Below are 22,146 nucleotides of genomic sequence, written 5' to 3' on the forward strand. Positions count from 1 at the left end.
AAACACTTGTCCTTACGCAAAGCTATAGGTAGCTACGCTTCCATAGTCTCGCAGGCTGATCTCCACTACTAACTGTACCTTCCAGCAGCAGCCTTGGAACTCCGTACTAGAACTGTCATATATCAACACCAAACACGAAACCCGTTGATACCTGTGGCCGCTGTTTGTCACAATGCGGAAGTCCATCTCATTGGCGGCGGCACGGAGCTTGCTGATTGGGCTGTGCTTCTGGTTGGCAGCGATATTCAAAGCATCACCCATAGCACTAGTTGGGAGCTGTCTGAGTGGGCTAGCTCTGGTCGCATTCATTGGCAAGGTCACTACAGTTTGCAGTCTCCCTTGTTGGTAAATCAATATGAATTCTTTTTCCCCCACATTCTAGAGATATGAGATGTTCTGCTTGTACCCAGAATCTGAGGTAGATAGTATCTTCCCCAGGGTCATGGTGTGGGATTACCATTATCACTGTGGTTACCATTAAGCCCCTCAACAAATACATAAAATGGGACTGCTGTATCATTATAGTAACCATTTTTCGACATATGTTAGCACTGTATTTGTTTGCGAACGGTTTTTCCTTGGTATATTATTCTTTTATTGCGTAAGTTATGTTCTAAATGAGTTACCATCCAGTACAGTCCTCAAAATCCCTCTACGGGGAAGGGGACTTGATCCTTCACTTATATCAAAAAGTGTCAGACATGCATGTGTTGTGTGTTGTCTAATTTGTTGCCTCCTTTGTTATTTGTTGCTCGTGTTAAATGGTGACTGCTCACCTCTTCTCTTTTACTTCTTCCTTCAGCCCCAATGTGCGTTTTGCTGCGGAGCTCGTCGTTTGCTCGATATTCATACTCATGTTCAGGAGAGACCTCTTCCCTCCCCAAATGTGCCACTGTCCATATTTATAGTACCAGTATTTGTTCTGATTATGCAGAGTTTTGGTCCTTTCTATTTATTTAGCACACTCGGTTTGTATGTGTCGTAACAACTTTGTCCTGCTGTTTTCGCAAAAAAATGAGAAATTAACTATTGCAATCCCATTTATTCCGTTGCTAACCAAAGATACAGAATTTAATTTATGTTTATACACAATGGTACGTTCCAAAGATAAATGTAAACAATTGATGTTGACTGTTGATATCTTTGTTGTATTGGTCCGGAGCACGTGTAAGATGTGTCGTCTGCTACTGTAAACATGTCTAGAATTGTGAAGTTCTTTAGAGTTATAAGAAATAATTGGAAGAAAAGTGTATTTGGAACAGCTGCTTTATCATATGGAGTGTCTTATGCCAAGGATAAATACGAGTAAGTATGCTTTGTAATCGCATTTACATTATGAGTTTTCTCGCTGTGCTGTATAATACTGTCAATGTTACGGCTACAGTAAAACTGTGACCAAAAAAATAGGCTAATGTAGTGTATGCCCGGGTGTGATGTAATTGTTGGTTTTTTATTTTCATTTACCTCTTTGTCAAAAAAGTCGCAAATTCATATTCGTTTACAAGTTTGTCTGTTGTATGCTGACCGTGCAGTTGAAAATTTGACAGTTGCATTTCTTGTTAACGTAAAAATTTTCCTTCGATACATTCTTATGTCGCTGCTGTCGTAGTTGTTCCATTTTTGCCTTTGCTAAACTTCGATAACATTCATTTTAATTTTGATTCAACAGGACCAATCAGTTGATGAGAGACTACTGTTTGAAGGCGTTAGAATATGGGTCACTACCAATTCCAAACGAATATAATCCTAAGAAAATAGTGGTGATACTGAATCCAGTTGCTAACAAGAGGTAAGAACGCTCGCCATCTACTCAGTTGATAATTCTAGTTGTTGTTTTGCATACAGCTGTTCTTGGTTCTCATAACATAGGCCTGCAAAACCTTTGCTGTATAATTTTTACGCATATATGGGAGAAAATTACGGAATGCCTACAGCAAAATAAGTATGGATCTACACTTTTATAACATCCGGTGTGCATACGGGGTGTCCCATTTATTTTGACCACCCTAAATGACTGTTTGTCCAGATGCAAATTACAAAATGTTTCAAGCAAATGTTCTTTAGCCATCACGGGGACATCAATCAGCATGATTGCCTTCATTGTAGTTTTGTTTTTTTACAAAGATATGAAAAATGGTATGACTTTTTTAAATGGCACCCTGAATTTTTTATTCGGTAATTCATTTCCTCACCTAAACACCTATTCAAAAATGTATCACAGTGTACCATTCACCGAAACTTAACGTTATTAATTACACAACACAACATTGACATTGACGCTGCCAGCATTTGGTGCAGGTACGGGGGGTAATGGATCACATCCACGTGCTGATATTGACAGAGGACAAATGTAAACATAAGTAGAATGCTTACCCGTCATTCCATCAACTATCGTCAGTTGAAGAGTTGTGTGAGTAGAATACACACCAACGAAGAGAAGGTAGACATGCTACTCATCTATGGGGAATGTAAGTTAGCAGAACAGTAATTACAATACTGTTTTGTTATGTACGGGTGCATTTAGTACAATAGTTTAGTCCTTTTAAATACTGTTGTGTAGAGTAGGCATACAGTAAAGGCTGTGCTTCCTACAAACTGCATCGACGTAAGATTTCTTTTATTGTTGTTATTGAAGGTAGGTGAAATGCTATGCAGGCAGTGGAACTGTACAGAGAGCAACATCCTGACAAGAACCCACTTTCCTGATGAATGTTTTCTTGTCTTGTTGCAACACATCAGGAAACGTTAAGTTTCAACCCATGTCAACGCAATCGTCATAGCACTCACACAGACGAAGCTGCCGAAGTTACTGCTCTCACTTCCGCTGCTATGAATCCACATGTGAGCACACAACACCTCGAACACGAGGTTGGCATTTCTAAAACCAGTGGACATCGTATTCTTACACATCACCGGTTCCATCCTTACCATGTACACTTACATGAAGAATTGCATGGGAATGATTTCCAGAATCGTGTACAGTACTGTCAGTGGGCACAGCAGCAAATTCTCACCAACCCGAACTTCTCCAATGTTCTTTTTACTGATGAATGTTCCTTCTCAAACAAAGGACTGGTAAATACAAGGAAGGCGTTATTGGTCTAGTGCCCATGATGGCTTAGACGGGTGGAACATCAGCATCAATAGGAGAGTGAACGTCTGGTGTGGGATGCTTGGTACTTCAATTATTGGCCCTTATTTCATCAATGGTAGTCTAAATGGCACAACATATGCCAGCTTCCTTAGATGAATTCTTCCTCCTCTTCTGGATAAAGTGCTACTAAGAACCAGGATGCGTATATGGTATCAGCACAATGGATGTCCAGCACGTTTGTTTGAGAAGGATGTCCAGCAAGTTTCAACCCATGTTGCATGCACATCATGTTCTGAACCGAAGGTATCCTGCCAGATGGATTGGTCGAGGAGGAACAATTACTTGGCCTGGTAGGTCTCCTGATGTAAATCCACTAGACTTTTTGCCTTGGGGATGCATTAAAGACATTGTCTATCATGATTTTCCAACAACTCCAGAGTACAAGCAGTTACATATCGTGCTTGCTAATTCTCTTCAGCAGGCAGCACTGGAAGCAATAAATAATTCTTTCATTTAATGAGTGCACCAGTATATCTGTGTCCAGGGTCACCACTTTGAGTACCTTTGAATGTTCTACTCCTGGGCAATGGTACAGGAGAGTCAAAGTCAATTTTGTGTTATGTTTATATTTGGTTTTCATTTGTTTTCTGACAACTCCAGCAAGTGGACGAGTTTGTGATTCCAGGCTCAAAGTCAGTGTTGTGTTATGTAATTAATAATGTTGTGCTTGAGTGAATGGTACACTGTGATACATTTTTGAATAGGTCTTTAGGAGAGGAAATGAATTACTGAAAAAAAATACAGTGTGTCATTTAAAAAGTCATGTTGCTGTTCATATCTTCGTAAAAAACAATCATGCTGGTTGATGTCCCCCTGATGGATAAAGAACATTTGCTTGAAACATTTTGTAATTTGCATTTGGACAAACATTTATTTGGGGTGGTCAAGATAAATGGGACACCCTGTATAATAATAAACTGCTGCTTTCTCGAGGCACTTTAATCCTACCTTAGTAGTAATCCGCAAAGAAAAATTCAAGTTTCTGCAAGGTAGATAGCTTATACACGCAGGATGTCCTAGAAGGAATGGTCAATATTCAGGGATATGACAGGAACAATCATTTGAAGCAAAAAAAAAAAAAAAAAAAAACCATGGGTTCTGAAATGTATATCTTAAGAGCCATGAGCGCTTCTTCATCTTTGATACAGTGAAATGCATCTCTTGTTCTCAACACGTACTCATAGCTTATAAGGTATGCATTTTAGAGCCCTTGTTTACTAGATTTTTTTTTACTTCAAATGATTGTTCCAGTCATATGCCTGCATATTGACCATTCATCAGAGCACACCCTGTATAACTGATGTTAGGATGATGATGATGGAGACATCAGAATGAAATACTCCCTCTTCATGCATTGATACAAACATGATTATGCTGTGGGAAACGTTGCTGGCAAACTCTTTGTGTAAAGATTATCACATTGTAAAACTTCAGAAGTAAAAGAGAGAGAAAGCAACAGAAGCTTAAATTTTTCAACATGTAGCCTTATTTACACATTAATTTGTGATGTGAATATAAAATGATTCATTCCACATCATTAAGATTTATCATTCAGATGATCCATGGAACATGAAACTAACAAACAAACTCAGAGACTTTGTCTTTAAATTAACACTTCGGTTTCCAAAACTACCTTTTCCTGTGAATATTACATTCCTACAGATGTTTCACAATAATTAGTTTGTAATAATTTGCTGTTAGGTGTGTGCTGCAGTCTTGCCAAACAAATTAGAAAGATACAGAATAAATGGTAATGCTTTGAGATAGTTAAAATTGTATTTAACAGATGGAATGCAAAGGGCAGTAGTAACACCAGGAACTGAAAATTGTTTCTCATACTGGAAAATTATTTCACACGGCATCCCACAAGATTCCATCTTAGGCCCAACCCTGTTTTTATTTTATGTAAACGATATACCACTAATGATATGAATATAATAGAGCGAAACATTCCATGTGGGAAAAATATATCTAAAAAGAAAGATGATGAGACTTACCAAACAAAAGCGCTGGCAGGTCGATAGACACACAAACAAACACAAACATACACACAAAATTCAAGCTTTCGCAACAAATGGTTGCTTCGTCAGGAAAGAGGGAAGGAGAGGGAAAGACGAAAGGATGTGGGTTTTAAGGGAGAGGGTAAGGAGTCATTCCAATCCCGGGAGCGGAAAGACTTACCTTAGGGGGGAAAAAAGGACAGGTATACACTCGCACACACACACATATCCATCCGCATATACACAGACACAAGCAGACATGCTTGCGTCTGTGTATATGCGGATGGATATGTGTGTGTGTGTGTGTGTGTGTGTGTGTGTGTGTGTGCGAGTGTATACCTGTCCTTGCTTGTGTCTGTGTATATGCGGATGGATATGTGTGTGTGTGTGTGTGTGTGTGTGTGTGTGTGTGTGTGTGTGTGTGTGTGTGTGTGCGAGGTATACCTGTCCTTTTTTCCCCCTAAGGTAAGTCTTTCCGCTCCCGGGATTGGAATGACTCCTTACCCTCTCCCTTAAAACCCACATCCTTTCGTCTTTCCCTCTCCTTCCCTCTTTCCTGACGAAGCAACCGTTTGTTGCGAAAGCTTGAATTTTGTGTGTATGTTTGTGTTTGTTTGTGTGTCTATCGACCTGCCAGCGCTTTTGTTTGGTAAGTCTCATCATCTTTCTTGATATACCACTAAGCTGCACAGGGTAGCCACGTGGTCTAAGGCGGCTTGTCACGGTTCACGCGGCTTGTCACAGTTCACGCGGCTCCCCCCGTCAGAGGTTTGAGTCCTCCAATGGGCTTGGGTGTATGTGTTGTACTTAGCGTAAGTTAGTTTAAGTTAGATTAAATAGTGTGTAACCTTAGGGACTGATGACCTCAGCAGTTTCATCCCATAGGAACTTTACCACAAATTTCCAAAATATACTGCTAAATATAACATCGCTCTCAGTTTTATTTGCAGATGACACATCTGTACTCATTGGGATGAGACCACAGGAAAAAATTCCCCAAAGAATCATTGACACACTAAATTGTTTAGAACATTTATGTATGGAAAAAACACATCTCACATTTAAAACTAAACTGTCTGAATCAAGTGACTTCCAAATTATCCATAAAAATCACTAGGCTAATTTAAGGAAGCAGAATCTGTCAAATTCCTGGGGATATTTTTAGAAAAAAATTCATCCTGGTCTTTGCATATAAGTTACTTGGCAAACAAGCTAAACAGTATAGCATTCGCAATGACAATATTGCCCTATGCAAGTGACATTGACACTAGGGAAGTTGTTTAACGCAACTATTTTGAAGCCATTGTAAGATAAGGAATAATCTTTTGGGGCAATGCAAGTAGTGTAAATAGAATATTGTTACTCTGAAACACTGTTATTAGAAAAATGTGTAATAGTAAGCCTAGAGAGTCATGCAGACATTTATTCAGGAGTCTTAAAATTTTAACTATTTGATGTACTTACATTATGAACCGGTTTTCTTTACCCGTACCAATCCAGAATTATTTATAGAAAACCATTTTCAACATATGTATGACACAATTAACAAAGACAAATTCAAGTTGCCACTTCATAGACCAAAACTCTACTCTCAGATTCCTCATTACGTGGCTATGAAAATCTATATAAATTTAAAATGTAAAACTTTCACAGTATGAAACTAGGTTTACTGAAGATAAGATTACATGCCACTCTAGTGCAAAATGTTATTATTCACACATGGAATTTTTAAAAGATGATTTCTTTGTAGAGTACTGAAATAGATTTGTATTGTTGTATGTATCTCTGGTAAATTATCTATATTGATGAGTCCCCTGTACAATCAATGATTTATATATGTATGTCATGTGACTTTAAAACTCTGATTCTGATTCCACACCTTGAGTCCAAAAACATTTCCCATTTTACTTGTAAGGATGATGTGTTGGTCACGAATAAGAAAATAACAGGTACCAGTAGTGCTCAGACTGGAAGCACGACGAAGAGGTAACTGTCATAGTTTTCAAGGAAAACCTTTAAATTTGTATGAGGCAAGTATTGTAAGTGCAATATTCCTTCCAGAAATTCTTTTCTTGCACAGAATTTGTGTAGCAATGAAACTTAATAATAGATTAAAACTGTATGCCACATCAAGAATCAGACCAAATATTTTGTCTTTTGTATGCACTTGTGTGGCAACTTAGCCTCCAGAGCATTCACGATTAATCTGTATAGGCATGTATCATATTGTCTGTTAGTGCTGGAACAGTTTGTAATGGAAGGGAGCCTCTATGCTACTTATACCATGTAAAGAAACAGAAACTATGGCATGGTAGGTGTAAAACAAAGCATGAGGCTACAGAGGGAGAGAGATGCTAAGTGACATTTGGCTAATTTGACTGTGAGAAGAGTAATGTGTGAAGGCTTCAGTGACTACCATCCCACAATTGCACTGAAAGACCTCTCTAAACTAAAAAGCTCCATCCGAACAGGTCTCGAAAGACCCAATGGTACTGACCAACTGCCGTGTCATCCTGACCCTATAGGTGTCTCTGGCTGCAGACATAAAGGGGCTTGCGGTCAGCACACCCCTCTCCCAGCCATTGTCAGTTTTCGTGACCGGAGCCACTACTTCTCAGTCAAGTATCTCCTCGGTTTGCCTCACAAGGGCTGAGTGCACCCCATTTGCCATCAGCGCTCGGCAGACTGGATTGTCACCCATCCAAGTGTCAAGACCAACAGCGCTTAACTCGGTGATCTGCCGGGAAACAATGTTACCACTGCGGTAAGGCCATTGGTGAAAGACCTCTCACAAAACCAAAAGAGATTGCCATCATGTGTAGTGGCTGTCAGTGTCACCAAATTTTGTGTCCAGACATACATTGATAAGACAGGATGTGAAATTGAGGGTAAGAAAGCAAAAGCAGACATGTTTGACACTGTTTTATAATGCTCCTTTACAAAGATAGAGCCAAGCTTACTTACCCAGCTTAATTCTCACACAACTGTAGGGTCATTAAAGTCACTGGAAAAGTTTGGATTGTGGGAAGGAAATCAGCAGTCTCCAGTGAAAGGAATCATCCTAGCATTTACCTTAATGCAATTTAGATAAATATTAATCTGAATGGTCGGGTGAAGATTTGACCTGTCACCCTCCCAAATGTGAATCCATTTTGATAACAATTTCACCATGTCGGTCAATAAAACTTTTCTTAGATTTCTTATATATGATCCAGTTATCCGTATTGGAGTGCTTTTTAAATGCAGGTGGACAAATATCCAGTCAGTTTGTATAATATTTCAAACTGCTCGAAAGATTGGAAATTTGTTTAAATGTTCAGAAATGTAAAAGTGCTTGCTTACGAAAAATTCAGAAATGTAGTGTTGTGTGATTATATCAGTGAGTCACTATTAAATCTGTTGTCTCATACAAATGCATGGGTATAGCAATTTGTGGGGATACCAAACAGAATGATCACATAGGCTCATTTGTAGATAAAGTAGGTGGCAGATTTTGGTTAATTGGTAGGAGACAAGGAAAATGCAGTAATTCTACAGTGGGGACTGCTTGCAAAATACACATGTGGTTCATTCTACCATATTTCTAAAGTGTGTGGGAGCCACGCCAAAAAGGATGAACAGAGCATATTGGACATACCGGTATACAAAGAAGGGCAGCATGAATGATCCAAGTTTTTTTTACTCAGAGGAGGGTTTCACAAAAATGCTTGCTGAGAGCTGTCAACTATCTAGTGAAAACCTACTTATAAAGTTTTAAGAATCAGTTGAGGAATCTATAAACATGCTGCAGCCCCTTACAGACTGCTCCTTTTGAAATTGCAAAGACTAGGTTACACTAATTGTAGTGTGTACAGAAGTCTTTCAGTCTTTCCTTCTCATCCCGTGCGGTAAGTCTCCCCTGACCTGAGGTTCTGGGCGACTTTTCTGAACTGTACCTGTTTCCCTAAACCTCTCCAGTCCTTTTCCTTTACCCCTCTTCCTCCCCCTTCAACTCTTATGCCAGAAAGAACCACTGGCTCTGAGAGCTTGTAAAAGTTAAACCTTTTTGTGTGCGTGTTCTCCTCCCGCTGATTGGTGAGTAGACTTTTTATCTATCCATTTACATTGTATTGTCAGTAATTGATTATTATCATTCAGGTATTTAAATTATCTTTTGTGCTGTGCTCAGTGCAGGAAAAACCCACAATATGCTGTACAATGGGAGTACCATTTGCCATGCACTTCACATTCATTTGCTAATTGTAGTTGTTGATATAGAGTAAAGGTAACCACTCACAATATAGTGTAGTCCAGGCGTTGAATAGCAAGCAAGCACATAAACAAGACTGAAATCATCAATAAGCTTTCAGGCAATGTCTATATAACACACACATTTTTCTGACATTATAGCATTACTGTGGTGAAGACATGCAGCAGTGAGACATTTGAAAACTTTGTTAGTTAGTTAGTTACTATCATGTTCCACAGATCATTCATACAATTAATCACAACGATGTGGAACTAGTCATTTTACATTCACATACACTTTCATTTGGAAATATGGCTACATGCTGACGATTTACAAGAGTATTAGAAATTCAAGAATAGAATTTTTTCTGTGGAACAGGAATTGTCAAGGACAAACTTTTTCAGTTTGTTTTAAAATTTGACTTTGCTGTCTGTCAGACATTTTATATCAGTGATTGTTGTGGTTGTTGTCTTCTTCAGTTTGAAGACTTGTTTGATGTAGTTCTCCACACTACTCTATTTTGTGCAAGCCTCTTTATTTCTGAATAGCTACTTCAACCTATATCTTTTTGAACCTGCTTATTGTGTTCAACTCTTGGTTTTCCCCTACAGTTTTTACCCTCATGCTTCCTTTGAGTACTAAATTGGTGATCTGTTGCTGTCTAACAATGTCATGTCAAACGATCTCTTCCTTTAGTCAAATTATGCCACAAATTTCTTTGAAGCTCAGTTCTATTCAGTACCTCCTCATTAGATATATGAAGTACCCATCTAGTCTTCAGCATTTTTCTGTAGCACCACATTTCAAAAGCCTCTATTCACTTCTTGTCTGAATTGTTCTGGTCTATGTTTCACTTCCATACAGGGCTACACTCCATACAAATACCTTCAAAAAAGACTTTGTCACACTTAAAACTGTATCCAATGTTAACAAAGTTCTCTTCTTCAGAAATGTTTTTCTTACCATTGCCAGTATACATTTTATATCATCTCTACTTTGACAACCATCATTTATTTTACTGACCAAATAGCAAAGCTCATCTACCATGCTACTTTTAGTGTCTCATTTCCTAATTTAATTCCCTCTGCATCACTTGATTTAATTCAACTACATTCAGTGACCCTTGTTTTGCTTTTGATACTGTTCATATTATATCTTCCTTTGAAGACACTGTCCATTCCTTTTACAATCCAAAGGGTCCACAGTGTAGAAGATATCTCTTTGAAACATTATGTACTAAAGTCCAGATTGCTACTATAGTAGTTTAATGATGCATTGTCATGGATCCATTTGAGTTAGAATGCTGTCTTCAGATCATCTTTGAAAGGTTACATAACATTTTTTGTAACTTTCGCAGATGGTCTGAATATGGCATACTATTAAAAATGGATCCATTACAATAAATACATAATTAAATTACTATAGCAGCACCGAGCAAGGTAGCGCAGTGGTAGCACACTGGACTCGCATTCGGGAGGACGACGGTTCAATCCCGTGTCTGGCCATCCTGATTTAGGTTTTTCGTGATTCCCCTAAATCGCTCCAGGCAAATGCTGGGATGGTTCTTTTGAAAGGGCACGGCCGATGAGACCGATGACCTCGCTGTTTGGTCTCTGCCCACCAAAGCAACCCAACCAAACCTACTATAGCAGCAATGAAGACTTTATTACATACTGTCCATGCCCAGCCTCATAAACAGTTCAAAATTTCCCAGTGGGAAACTATGTAGATATATTGTTACGAGTAAACTTTTTCAGTACTAATTCACAACCATACACTTCAATATATTGATCACTGCAAAATCTACATTTTCAGTGCTTTTGAACTTTAGCTCTGCCTTAATATGTGTAACAACTCTCTCCTTTTCACATATTAGTTTTATATGAGTAAAATGCTGAAGTGTAATATTTTATATTTAACGTATCTAACCTGATGGTCATATGATAGGCACAAGGATTATATCTTTCCACAGCTCTCTAAGTTTCCCAAACAGACAAGCAGCTCTCTTGCTCATTGATCAGTGGAGAAATTACTGATAATTATTAGAAGAGACTGGAAGGTAAGCAGATGGATCAGGTGACAAATGTCATTATAAAATGAAATTGTGCTTTTCATGAAAATGAAATGGAAGTGGGCAAGGCATGTAACCATGTGAATTGATGGTAGGTAGACTAAGAAACATCTTTTCTGGACTTGAAGAGAAATGGTCATTTAGTGGAAAACTGGTAGATGGCCTTAAAAAATGTGAGGAGGCAACATTAATCCTTGTATCTAAAACCTTAATGCTTAAAAAAGGCAAGTCCTATATCCAGCAGAAGTTGCCAGATGGATGACGACGACGACGACGACGATGATGACGATGATGATGATGATGATGATGATGATTCAATAGAAACTACAGCAATCATTCAATGAACATAAGAGAGAAAAATGAATTTCCAATGGATAACATTTCAGTAACCTTTGTACGTGTACACTGATGAGCCAAAATATTATGACCACTGCTCACTGCAAGACCGAATACTGCCTGGTGGCACTGTGGACGTGGAACACTGTAAGAAAAGTAAAAAGTGGAGCAGAGATGAATGGGGAATCATTTAGCAACGATACAGGATGAAGATGGGGAAATCCACCGATATGAGTGACTGACAAAGGGCAGACTGTTATGACATAGCACCACAGAACAAGGATCACAGGAATGGCAAAACTTGTTGGCACTTGCATGCAACAGTTGTGAGCATCTATAGACATTGGTTGAAGGATGGTGAAACCACAGATAGGTGACAAAGTGTCAGACAACCCTACCTCATCATACAATATGTAGTTCGGAGGCTTGCCTGCTCTGTAAAACATGATAGATGATGATCTATGGCTGATCTCACAACAGAGTACACAAGCATAAGTGTCTCAGAACATGCCATTCAGTGCACATTGTTAAACATGTGACTCCTCTATGTACTGGCCCTGAATACTACCGTGTAGAACCGAAATTGTCATCATTACAATTGCAATTGACATGGGACCATCAAGATTTGACCAAGGATGAAAGGAAGCATGTCACCTGGTGGAATGAATCAGTTTCCTTATTACACCAAGTTGATGGTCATGTCAAGATATGCCAGCATCCATGCTCTGTACCATGGGTGCAGGCTAGTGTGTGTGTGTGTGGGGGGGGGGTATTATACTATGGGGAATATTCAACTGGTCTTTCATGGGACTCACGGTAAAGAACAGACACTATAACAGCTATGTAAACATTTTTTGAAGCTACCTGTCTCCCTTAATGCCTGATGTCTTTCCTACCAATGATGGCATCTTCCAGTACGATAACTTCCTTGTCACTATACCAGAGACATGCCACAGTGATTTGAGAGCATAATAGTGAACTCATATTAATGTCCTCGCCACAAAATTCGCTTGATCTGACCGCTGTGGATCACATCTGCAACACTATCAGGTGCCATATCCGCAAATCACTAGCCCGTAATTTATGGTTACCACATTATTTGTGTCTAGAATTGCTGGCGAATTAAATAAAAATTTAGTTTCTGCTGGAAATTATATAACTTTCTTGGCAATTGCCTTTCCGAGATTGACTTCTGAAATACTCCTCTGTGATACAGACAAGAGGGAGATTGAGTCAATAATTAAATCACTGAAGACTAAGGACTATCATGGTTATGATGGAGTGTCTAGCAGAATATTAAAGTACTTTGCTGCACATGTTAACCCTGTATTTAGCCATATTTGTAATTTTTCGTTTAGGAATTGTCAATTTCCTAAATGATTAAAGTACTCAGTAGTAAAGCCACTTTATAGAAAGGGAGAAAGGGTTAATGTAGATAATTTTAGACCTATTTCTATGCCATCAGTCTTTGCAAAAGTTATTGAAAAGGCTTTCCCCTGATAACGAAGTTTGGTGGCAGGAGGAACAAGACTTTTGGCCAGGTGAATACAGGGTTATAAATACAAAATCAAATAGGGGTAACGCAGGAGTAGGTTTAATAATGAATAAAAAAATAGGAGTGTGGGTAAGCTACTACAAACAGCATAGTGAACGCATTATTGTAGCCAAGATAGACACGATGCCCATGCCTACTACAGTACTACAAGTTTAAATGCCAACTAGCTCTGCAGATGAAGAAATTAAAGAAATGTATGATGAGATAAAAGAAATCATTCAGGTAGTGAAGGGAGATGAAAATTTAATAGTCATGGGTGACTGGAATTTGACAGTAGGAAAAGGAAGAGAAGGAAACATAGTAGGTGAATATTGACTGGGGCTAAGAAATGAAAGAGGAAGCCGCCTGGTAGAATTTTGCACAGAGTGTAACTTAATCATAGCTAACACTTGGTTCAAGAATCATGAAAGAAGGTTGTATACATTGAAGAACCCTGGAGATACTAGAAGGTTTCAGATAGATTATATAATGGTAAGACAGAGATTTAGGAACCAGGTTTTAAATTGTAAGACATTTCCAGGGGCAGATGTGGACTCTGACCACAATCTATTGGTTATGAACTGTAGATTAAAACTGAAGAAACTGCAAAAAGGTGGGAATTTAAGTAGATGGGACCTGGATAAACTGAAAGAACCAGAGGTAGCACAGTGTTTCAGGGAGAGCATAAGGGAACAATGGACAGGAATGGGGAAAAGAAATACAGTAGAAGAAGAATGGGTAGCTTTGAGGAATGAAATAGTGAAGGCAGCAGAGGATCAGGTAGCTAAAAAGATGAGGGCTAGTAGAAATCCTTGGGTAACAGAAGAGATACTGAATTTAATTGATGAAAGGAGAAAATACAAAAATGCAGTAAGTGAAGCAGGCAAAAAGGAATACAAAATCTCAAAAATGAGATCGACAAGAAGTGCAAAATGGCTAAGCAGGGATAGCTAGAGGACAAATGAAAGGATGTAGAGGCTTATCTCATGAAGGGTAAGATAGGTACTGCCTACAGGAAAATTAAAGAGACCTTCGGAGAAAAGAGAACCACTTGCATGAATATCAAGAGCTCAGATGGAAACCCAGTTCTAAGCAAAGAAGGGAAAGCAGAAAGGTGGAAGGAGTATATAGAGGGTCTATACAGGGGCAATGTTCTTGATGACAATATTATGGAAATGGAAGAGGATGTAGATGAAGATGAAATGGGTGATATGGTACTGCGTGAAGAGTTTGACAGAGCACTGAAAGACCTAAGTCGAAACAAGGCCCCGGGAGTAGACAACATTCCATTAGAACTACTGACAGCCTTGGGAGAGCCAGTCCTGACAAAACTCTGCCATCTGGTGAGCAAGATGTGTGAGACAGGCAAAATACCCTCAGACTTCAAGAAGAATATGATAATTCCAATCCCAAAATTTAAATTCTAAAGGTGGCAGGTGTAAAATACAGGGAGCGAAAGGCTATTACAGTTTGTACAGAAACCAGATGGCAGTTATAAGAGTCGAGGGGCATGAAAGGGAAGCAGTGGTTGGGAAGGGAGTGAGACAGGGTTGTAGCCTCTCCCCGATGTTACTCAATCTGTATATTGAGCAAGCAGTAAAGGAAACAAAAGAAAAATTCAGAGTAGGTATTAAAATGCATGGAGAAGAAATAAAAACTTTGAGGTTTGCCGATGACATTGTAATTCTGTCAGAGACAGCAAAGGACTTGGAAGAGCAGTTGAACAGAATGGACAGTGTCTTGAAAGGAGGGTATAAGATGAACATCAACAAAAGCAAAATGAGGATAATGGAATGTAGTCAAGTCAACTCGGGTGATGCTGAGGGAATTAGATTAGGAAATGAGACACTTAAAGTAGTAAAGGAGTTTTGCTATTAGGGGAGCAAAATAACTGATGATGGTCGAAGTAGAGAGGATATAAAATGTAGACTGGCAATGGCAAGGAAAGCATTTCTGAAGAAGAGAAATTTGTTAACATCGAGTATAGATTTAAGTGTCAGGAAGTCGTTTCTGAAAGTATTTGTATGGAGTCTAGCCATGTATGGAAGTGAAACATGGACGATAAGTAGTTTGGACAAGAAGAGAATAGAAGCTTTTGAAATGTGGTGCCACGGAAGAATGCTAAAGATTAGATGGGTAGATCACATAACTAATGAGGAGGTATTGAATAGAATTGGGAAGAAGAGGAGTTTGTGGCACAACTTGACTAGAAGAAGGGATTGGTTGGTAGGACATGTTCTGAGGCATCCGGGATTGGTTGGTGAGACATGTTCTGAGGCATCAATGGATCACCAATTTAGTACTGGAGGGTAGCGTGGAGGGTAAAAATCATAGAGGGAGACCAAAAGATGAACACACTAAGCAGATTCAGAAGGATGTAGGCTGCAGTATGTACTGGGAGATGAAGAAGCTTGCACAGGATACAGTAGCATGGAGAGCTGCATCAAACCAGTCTCAGGAGTGAAGACCACAGCAAGAACAACATTTAAAAGGCTGTGTATGTAAGGATAATTGATCATTTTATATCCCATGATTTGCTATCAAATGTACAGTTTGGCTTTAGAAGTCGTTTAACAACTGAAAATGCTATATTCTCTTTTCTCTGTGTGGTACTGGATGGCCTAAACAAAAGGTTTCAAACGCTTGGCATATTTTTTGATTTAACTATGGCATTTGATTGTGTTGATCACAAAATATTGCCCCAGAAGTTGGACCATTACGGAATACGGGGAGTAGCTCACAATTGGTGCACCTCTTACTTTAGCAACAGGCAGGAGGTCATAATTCACAATGTTGATAACGTCAGTATTGGGGCCACTGCTGGTCCTTATTTCCATAAATGATCTGCCCTCTAGTATTACAGGTAACTCTAATATATTCTTGTTTGCTGATGACATTAGCTTGGTAGTAAAGGATGTTGTGTGCAACATTGGCTCAGTTTCAAATAGTGCAGCACATGACCTAAGTTCATGGCTTGTAGAAAATAAACTAACATTAAATCACAGTAAGACTCAGTTTTTACAGTTTCAAACACACAATTCAATAAAATCTGGCGTTTTATTTCACAGAATGGGCATATGATTAGTGAAACTGAACAGTTAAAATTTCTAGGTGTTCAGATAGGTAGTAAGCTGTCATGGAAACCGCACATTCAGGAGCTTGTTCAAAGACTTAATACTGCCATTTTTACTATTCGAATGGTATCTGAAGTGAGTGATCATTTGGCACACAGATTAGTCTACTTTGCTTACTTTCATTTGCTCATGTCATATGGTATTATATTTGGGATAACTCTTCCCATTTTCTAAAAGGATATTTTTGGCTCAGAAATGGGCAGTTCGAGCAATAAGTGGTGTAAGTTCACAAACCTCTTGTCGATCCCTGTCCACGAGTCTGGGTATTTTGGCATTGGCCTCTCAATATATATATTCCTTACTGTCATTTCTTATTAACAGTATTAGCTTATTCCCAAGAATAAGCAGCTTTCACTCGGTTAATACTCAGCAGAAATCAAACCTGCATTTTGATTGGACTTCCTTAACTCTTGTGCAGAAAGGTGTGCAGTATACTGCTGCATCCATTTTCAATAAGCTACCACTCGAATTCAAAAATCTCAGCAGTAATCCACGCGCTTTCAAATAAAAACTGAAGAGTTTCCTCATGGGTCGTTCCTTCTAGTCTGTCAATGAGTTCCTTGAAAAATTAAGCTGATTCTTATTGTATTGTTGATTGCATTTACTTAAACTTATGGACTGACTTTTTGCAGATTCATAAACATTTATTTTTATGTGTTATCTGTTATTACTTTTATGTCGTAATTTCATGTACTGACACGTTCCATGGCCTTGGAGATATGCTCCTCAATTTGGTCCTACAGAACTAGATGTGTAAATAAAAAAATAAAATAAAAAAAAAAAAAAAAAAAAGACATCTAGTTTCACATACCTACCAAGGATCTGTCAAATCCATGTCAGCAGAATCACTACTGTGATGCATTCTACAGGTACACAAACATGACAATAGGTAGGTAGTTGAAATGTTTTGGCTCATTGATGTATACATGTATGTATGTGTGTATGTACTATTCTACAGGTTACACTTTCAGAGAATTTCCAATACGAATGAAAAGTGTGGCTAATGATGTTCTGATTTTAAAATCTGGAATCTTTTGCTGGATTTTACCATTTGTATGATACTACTGTGAAAAATCTATTGTTTTGTGAGTTTCTTCAATCAATGTTCTTTGAATTGTGCTATGTAGTGAATTGTTGGCTCATAATATGCCGAAGAAGCTAAAGGCAGAAGTACAGTAATTGATGGAAACAGAAAGTTGTGTCTGTATATACTTTCATCCTTGTGCTGTACCATTGTCTACTGTATCCACACAAATAAATCTATAATGGCAACAAAAGGATGTAGTTGACATGTCTTTCACTAAGCGACATGTGAGGTGTTCGTTGTGTTCCGTCAGTATCTTGAGAATCCAATAAAAATGTAAACAGACAACTAGAAATACATAGCACAAGGAATTATGCATTTATATTTCAGTTTATTAATGTTCATAAAAAAATGTGTTCATTGCACATTTATTGGTGTTCCTTCTTCAGTTTTCAATAATTATACTGTTCATTGCAATAGTGTTCATTGGTATAATTGTCTTTTCTGTATTTAATTTCAGGAAAGCAAAGAAAAATTTTGATAAATACTGTGCTCCATTACTTAATCTTGCAGGAGTATTTGTTGATGTTATGCAGACAGAATCTGTCGGCCATGCTTGTAATATAATAGAGAAAATTGATGCCAGAACTGATGCAGTTGTTGTTGCTGGTGGAGATGGGACTCTCTCTGAGGTAAAGAAGGAAACAAAACTCTAAACCCAAATATGTCTGTTCCTTTTTTTTACATATATAATGTAGGAAGGTATTTTTCACGTACCAGGTATTACGTTTACATTCCTAACTGCAGCAGTGCTTAACATGAAGTTACATACATTCACTGTATTGAGGCTGTGAAATAATTTTTGTCGTTGTTTTTGTGGTGGTCTTCAGTCTGAAGACTGGTTTGATGCAGCTCTCCATGCTAAGCATCTTCATCTCAAAATAACAACTGTAATTTACATCCTCCTGGATTTGCTTAATGTATACATCTCTTGGTCTCCCTCTGTGATTTTTACCTCTCACACTTCCCGACAATACTAAGTTCATGTTCCCTTATGTCTCAAAATGTGTCCTTTTAACTGATCCCTTGTTCTTGTCAGGTTGTGCCTCAAATTTCTTTCCTCCCCAATTCTGTTCAGTGCCTCCTCATTAGTTATGTGATCTGCCCATCTAATCTTCAGCACTCTTCTGCAGCACCATGTTTCAAAAGCTTCTATGCTCTTCATATCTACATTGTTTATCATCCATGTTTCACTTCCATACATGGCTACACTCCATTCAAATACTTTCAGGAAAGACTTCCTGAAACTTAAATCTCTTACTTGATGTTAACAAATTTCTCTTCTTCAGAAACATTTTTCTTGCCATTGCCAATCTACATTCTATCCTCTCTACTTTGGCCATCATCAGTTATTCTGCTGTCCAAAAAGCAAAACTCATCCTGTTACCCAAAGCACAGCAGAGTGAGTGGCAGGTGGTAATGTGTATGCATCACTTGAGGCTTCGTCGACTTGTGATAGTCGTGGCCGCGGATTTCTAGGCCTGCATTGTCATATAGGGATTTTAGTAATCCCCTTGATAGGTCAGGGGTGCACAAAATGAAGGAAGCAGCTACTCGGGTAGCAGAGTACTTGTGGAGTGCACATGAGGGTTTTTAGGCTAGATGGTAGCTCTGATGAACACTCACTGGTCGATGCACAGCAAGGGAAGTCAGTCGGCATGCGTAGTAAAGTAAACTGACAAAATATATGTAATAAAGTTCCTGAATTTACTACTCTCCAGGAAAGTTCTCACATGCAGATTACTCTTGGATCGAAAGTTGGCAAAAACCCAAAGTGGAAAGCTCTGAGATATTTACTGAGCAATGGAAAGTATATCGGAAAGACAGATTTGAAGCCATGGGAGGGGGAGATTCATTGCACTTGACAAAAATATTGTCTCTGTTGAGGTTGAAATTGAGTGTGACAGTGAAGTTATCTGGTCACGTATAATAGGTGCAGGTGAAACCAAGTTAATTGTTAGATGTTTTTACTGGCCACCTGATTCCACTGTGATAATTCTAGAGTCATTCAAAGGAAGTCTTATGATCAATAGTGTGTAAATAACCAGATCGTGCAGTACTTCTTAGAGATGACTTTAACCTACGCTAGCTCAGCAGCTCACATGCAATGGAAATATCTTAGACCTTGTAGCTACAAATAGGCCGGACCTTATTGACAGTGTCAGTATAGGAAGGGGGATTAGCAATCATGATGTAATTATAGCAATTATAGTTACAAATGTTAATCAATCACTCAAGAAGGCTAAAAGTGTGTTTCTGCTAGATAGAGCAGATAAGCAATTGTTAGCATCTCACTTAGAAAGTGAACTGACATCACTTTGTTCCAGTAAGGTGGACATAGAGGAATTATGGGCAAAGTTTAAGCAGATTGTAAATTGTGGCCTGGAGAGTTATGTGGCTAGTAAGTGGACGAAGGATGGACCCACCGTGGTTTTATAACAACATTTGTAAGATGCTGAGGAAACAGAGGCTGTTGCACTCTTGATGCAAAAGAGAACACACAATGACAACAAACAAAGGTTAGTTGAAATATGTGCATCTGTGAAAAGATCCATGTGCGAAGCATACAACTACCATCGTCACACCTTAGCAAAAGATCTGGCAGAGAACCCAAGAAGTTTCTGGTCCTATGTAAGATCACTAAGCAGATCTAAGGCTCCTATTCAGTCCCTTGTTGACCATTCCAGTGTGGCAGTTGTAGATAGCAAAATAAAAGCCGAAGTTTTAAATTTCACATTCAAGAAATTGTTCACATGGGAGAATCGTACAAACATACTGTCATCTGACCACTGGACAGACTCCCATTGGGACAACATAGTAATAAGCATCCCTGGCGTAAAGAAACAACTGAAAGATTTGAAAGCAAATAAATCACCTGGTACAGATGGAATCCCAATGTGGTTTTACAAAGAGTAGTCCGTGGCATTGGTCCCTTACCTAGTCTGCATTTGTCATGAATATCTCACCCCACAAGTGAGTAGAAAAAAGCTTAGTTGATTCCAGTATACAAAATGGATAAAAGAATGGACCCACAAAATTACAGACCAGTATCCCTAACTTCAGTCTGCTGAAGAATCCTTGAACATATTCTCAGTTCAAATGTAAATAATAATAATAATATTCTTGAGATTGAGAAGCTTATGTCCAAGGATCATCAAGGTTAACGAAAGCATCACTTGTGTGAAACTCAGCTTTCCCTTTTCTCACATGGTATATTATGAACTGTGGATGAAGCGCAACAGGCAGATCCCATATTTCTAGATTTCTGGAAGGCTTTTAACACGGTGCCCCATTGCATGCTGTTAATGAAGTTACAAGCATTTGGAATAAGTTAACAGATATGTGAGAGGCTTGAAGACTTCTTAAGTTGTAGAACCCAGTATGTTGTCCTTGATGGTGAGTGTTCATCAGAGACAAGGGTATCATCAGGAGTGCCCCAAGGAAGTGTGATAGGACCACTGTTGTTCTCTATATACATAAATGATATGGGAGACAGGCAGGGCAGCAATCTGCAGTTGTTTGCTGATGATGCTGTGGTGTACAATAAGGTGTCGAAGGTGAGTGATTGTAGGAAGATACAAGATGATTGAGACAAATTTCCTAGTTGGTGTGATGAATGGCAGCTAGCTCTAAATGTGGAAAAATGTAAGTTGATGTGGATGAGTCAGAGGAACAAACCTGTAACATTCAGAGAGAGTATTACTATTGTCCTGCTTGACAGTGTCAAGTCATTTAAATATCTGAGCATAATGTTGCAAAGTGATATAAAATGAAACAACCATGTGAGAACTGTTGTAGGGAAGGTGAATGTTTGACTTTGGTTTATTGGGAGAATTTTAGGAAAGAATGGTTCACCTCTAAAGGAGACCGCATATAGGATGCTGGTGCAATCTATTCTTGAGTACTGGTTGAGTGTTTGGGACCTGTATGAAGCCATATTGAAGGAAGACATCGAAGCAATTCAGAGGCGGGCTGCTAGATTTGTTACCGGTAGGTTTGAACCACACATAAGTGTTACGGGATGCTTCAGGAACTTAAATGGGAATCCCTGGAGGGAAAGCGACATTCTTTTTGAGAAACACGATTGAAAAAATTTGGAGAACCAGCATTTGAAGTTAACTGCTGAATGATTCCACTGCCACCAACGCTCCCACCAATACATTGACATAAGGACCATGAAGATAAGACACGAGAAATTTGGTGTCATATGAAGGCATATAGACAGTTGTTTTTCCCTCATTCTGTTTGCGAGTGGAACAGGAAAGGAAATGACTAGTAGTGGTTCAGGCACACCATATGGTGGCTTGCAGATTACGTAAGTATATGTGGATGTTATACTTTAAATGTGTCATTTTCTAATCTAATACCCTCAGCATCACCTGATTTAATTCCACTACATTCCACTATCTTTGTTTGCTTTTGTTGATGTTCATCTTATACCCATCTTTCAAAGCACTATCCATTCTGTTCAGCTGTTCTTCCAAGTCCTTTGCTGTATCTGACAGAATTACAATGTCATTGGCAAACCGCTAAGTTTTTATTTCTTCTCCCTGAACTTTAAATATAAATTTTTCTTTGGTTTCCCTTAGTGCTTGCTGAATGTCA

General features: G+C 38.7%; 1 protein-coding gene across 1 annotated transcript in view; it reads left to right on the forward strand.

The window, feature by feature from the left end:
* The first annotated feature begins 1,142 nt into the window (after positions 1 to 1,142).
* The window catches only part of LOC124619533 (acylglycerol kinase, mitochondrial), a 95,968-nt gene continuing 74,964 nt past the window's right edge, over positions 1,143 to 22,146 (forward strand). Inside the window, exons 1-3 of the mRNA XM_047145994.1 lie at positions 1,143 to 1,305; positions 1,670 to 1,789; positions 18,002 to 18,173. Of these exons, the coding sequence (XP_047001950.1) occupies positions 1,196 to 1,305; positions 1,670 to 1,789; positions 18,002 to 18,173 (402 nt within the window). The 5' untranslated portion in view covers positions 1,143 to 1,195. The remainder of the gene's footprint in view (positions 1,306 to 1,669; positions 1,790 to 18,001; positions 18,174 to 22,146) is intronic.

This window comes from Schistocerca americana, chromosome 6 (assembly GCF_021461395.2).
Source record: "Schistocerca americana isolate TAMUIC-IGC-003095 chromosome 6, iqSchAmer2.1, whole genome shotgun sequence".
Lineage (NCBI taxonomy): Eukaryota > Metazoa > Arthropoda > Insecta > Orthoptera > Acrididae > Schistocerca > Schistocerca americana.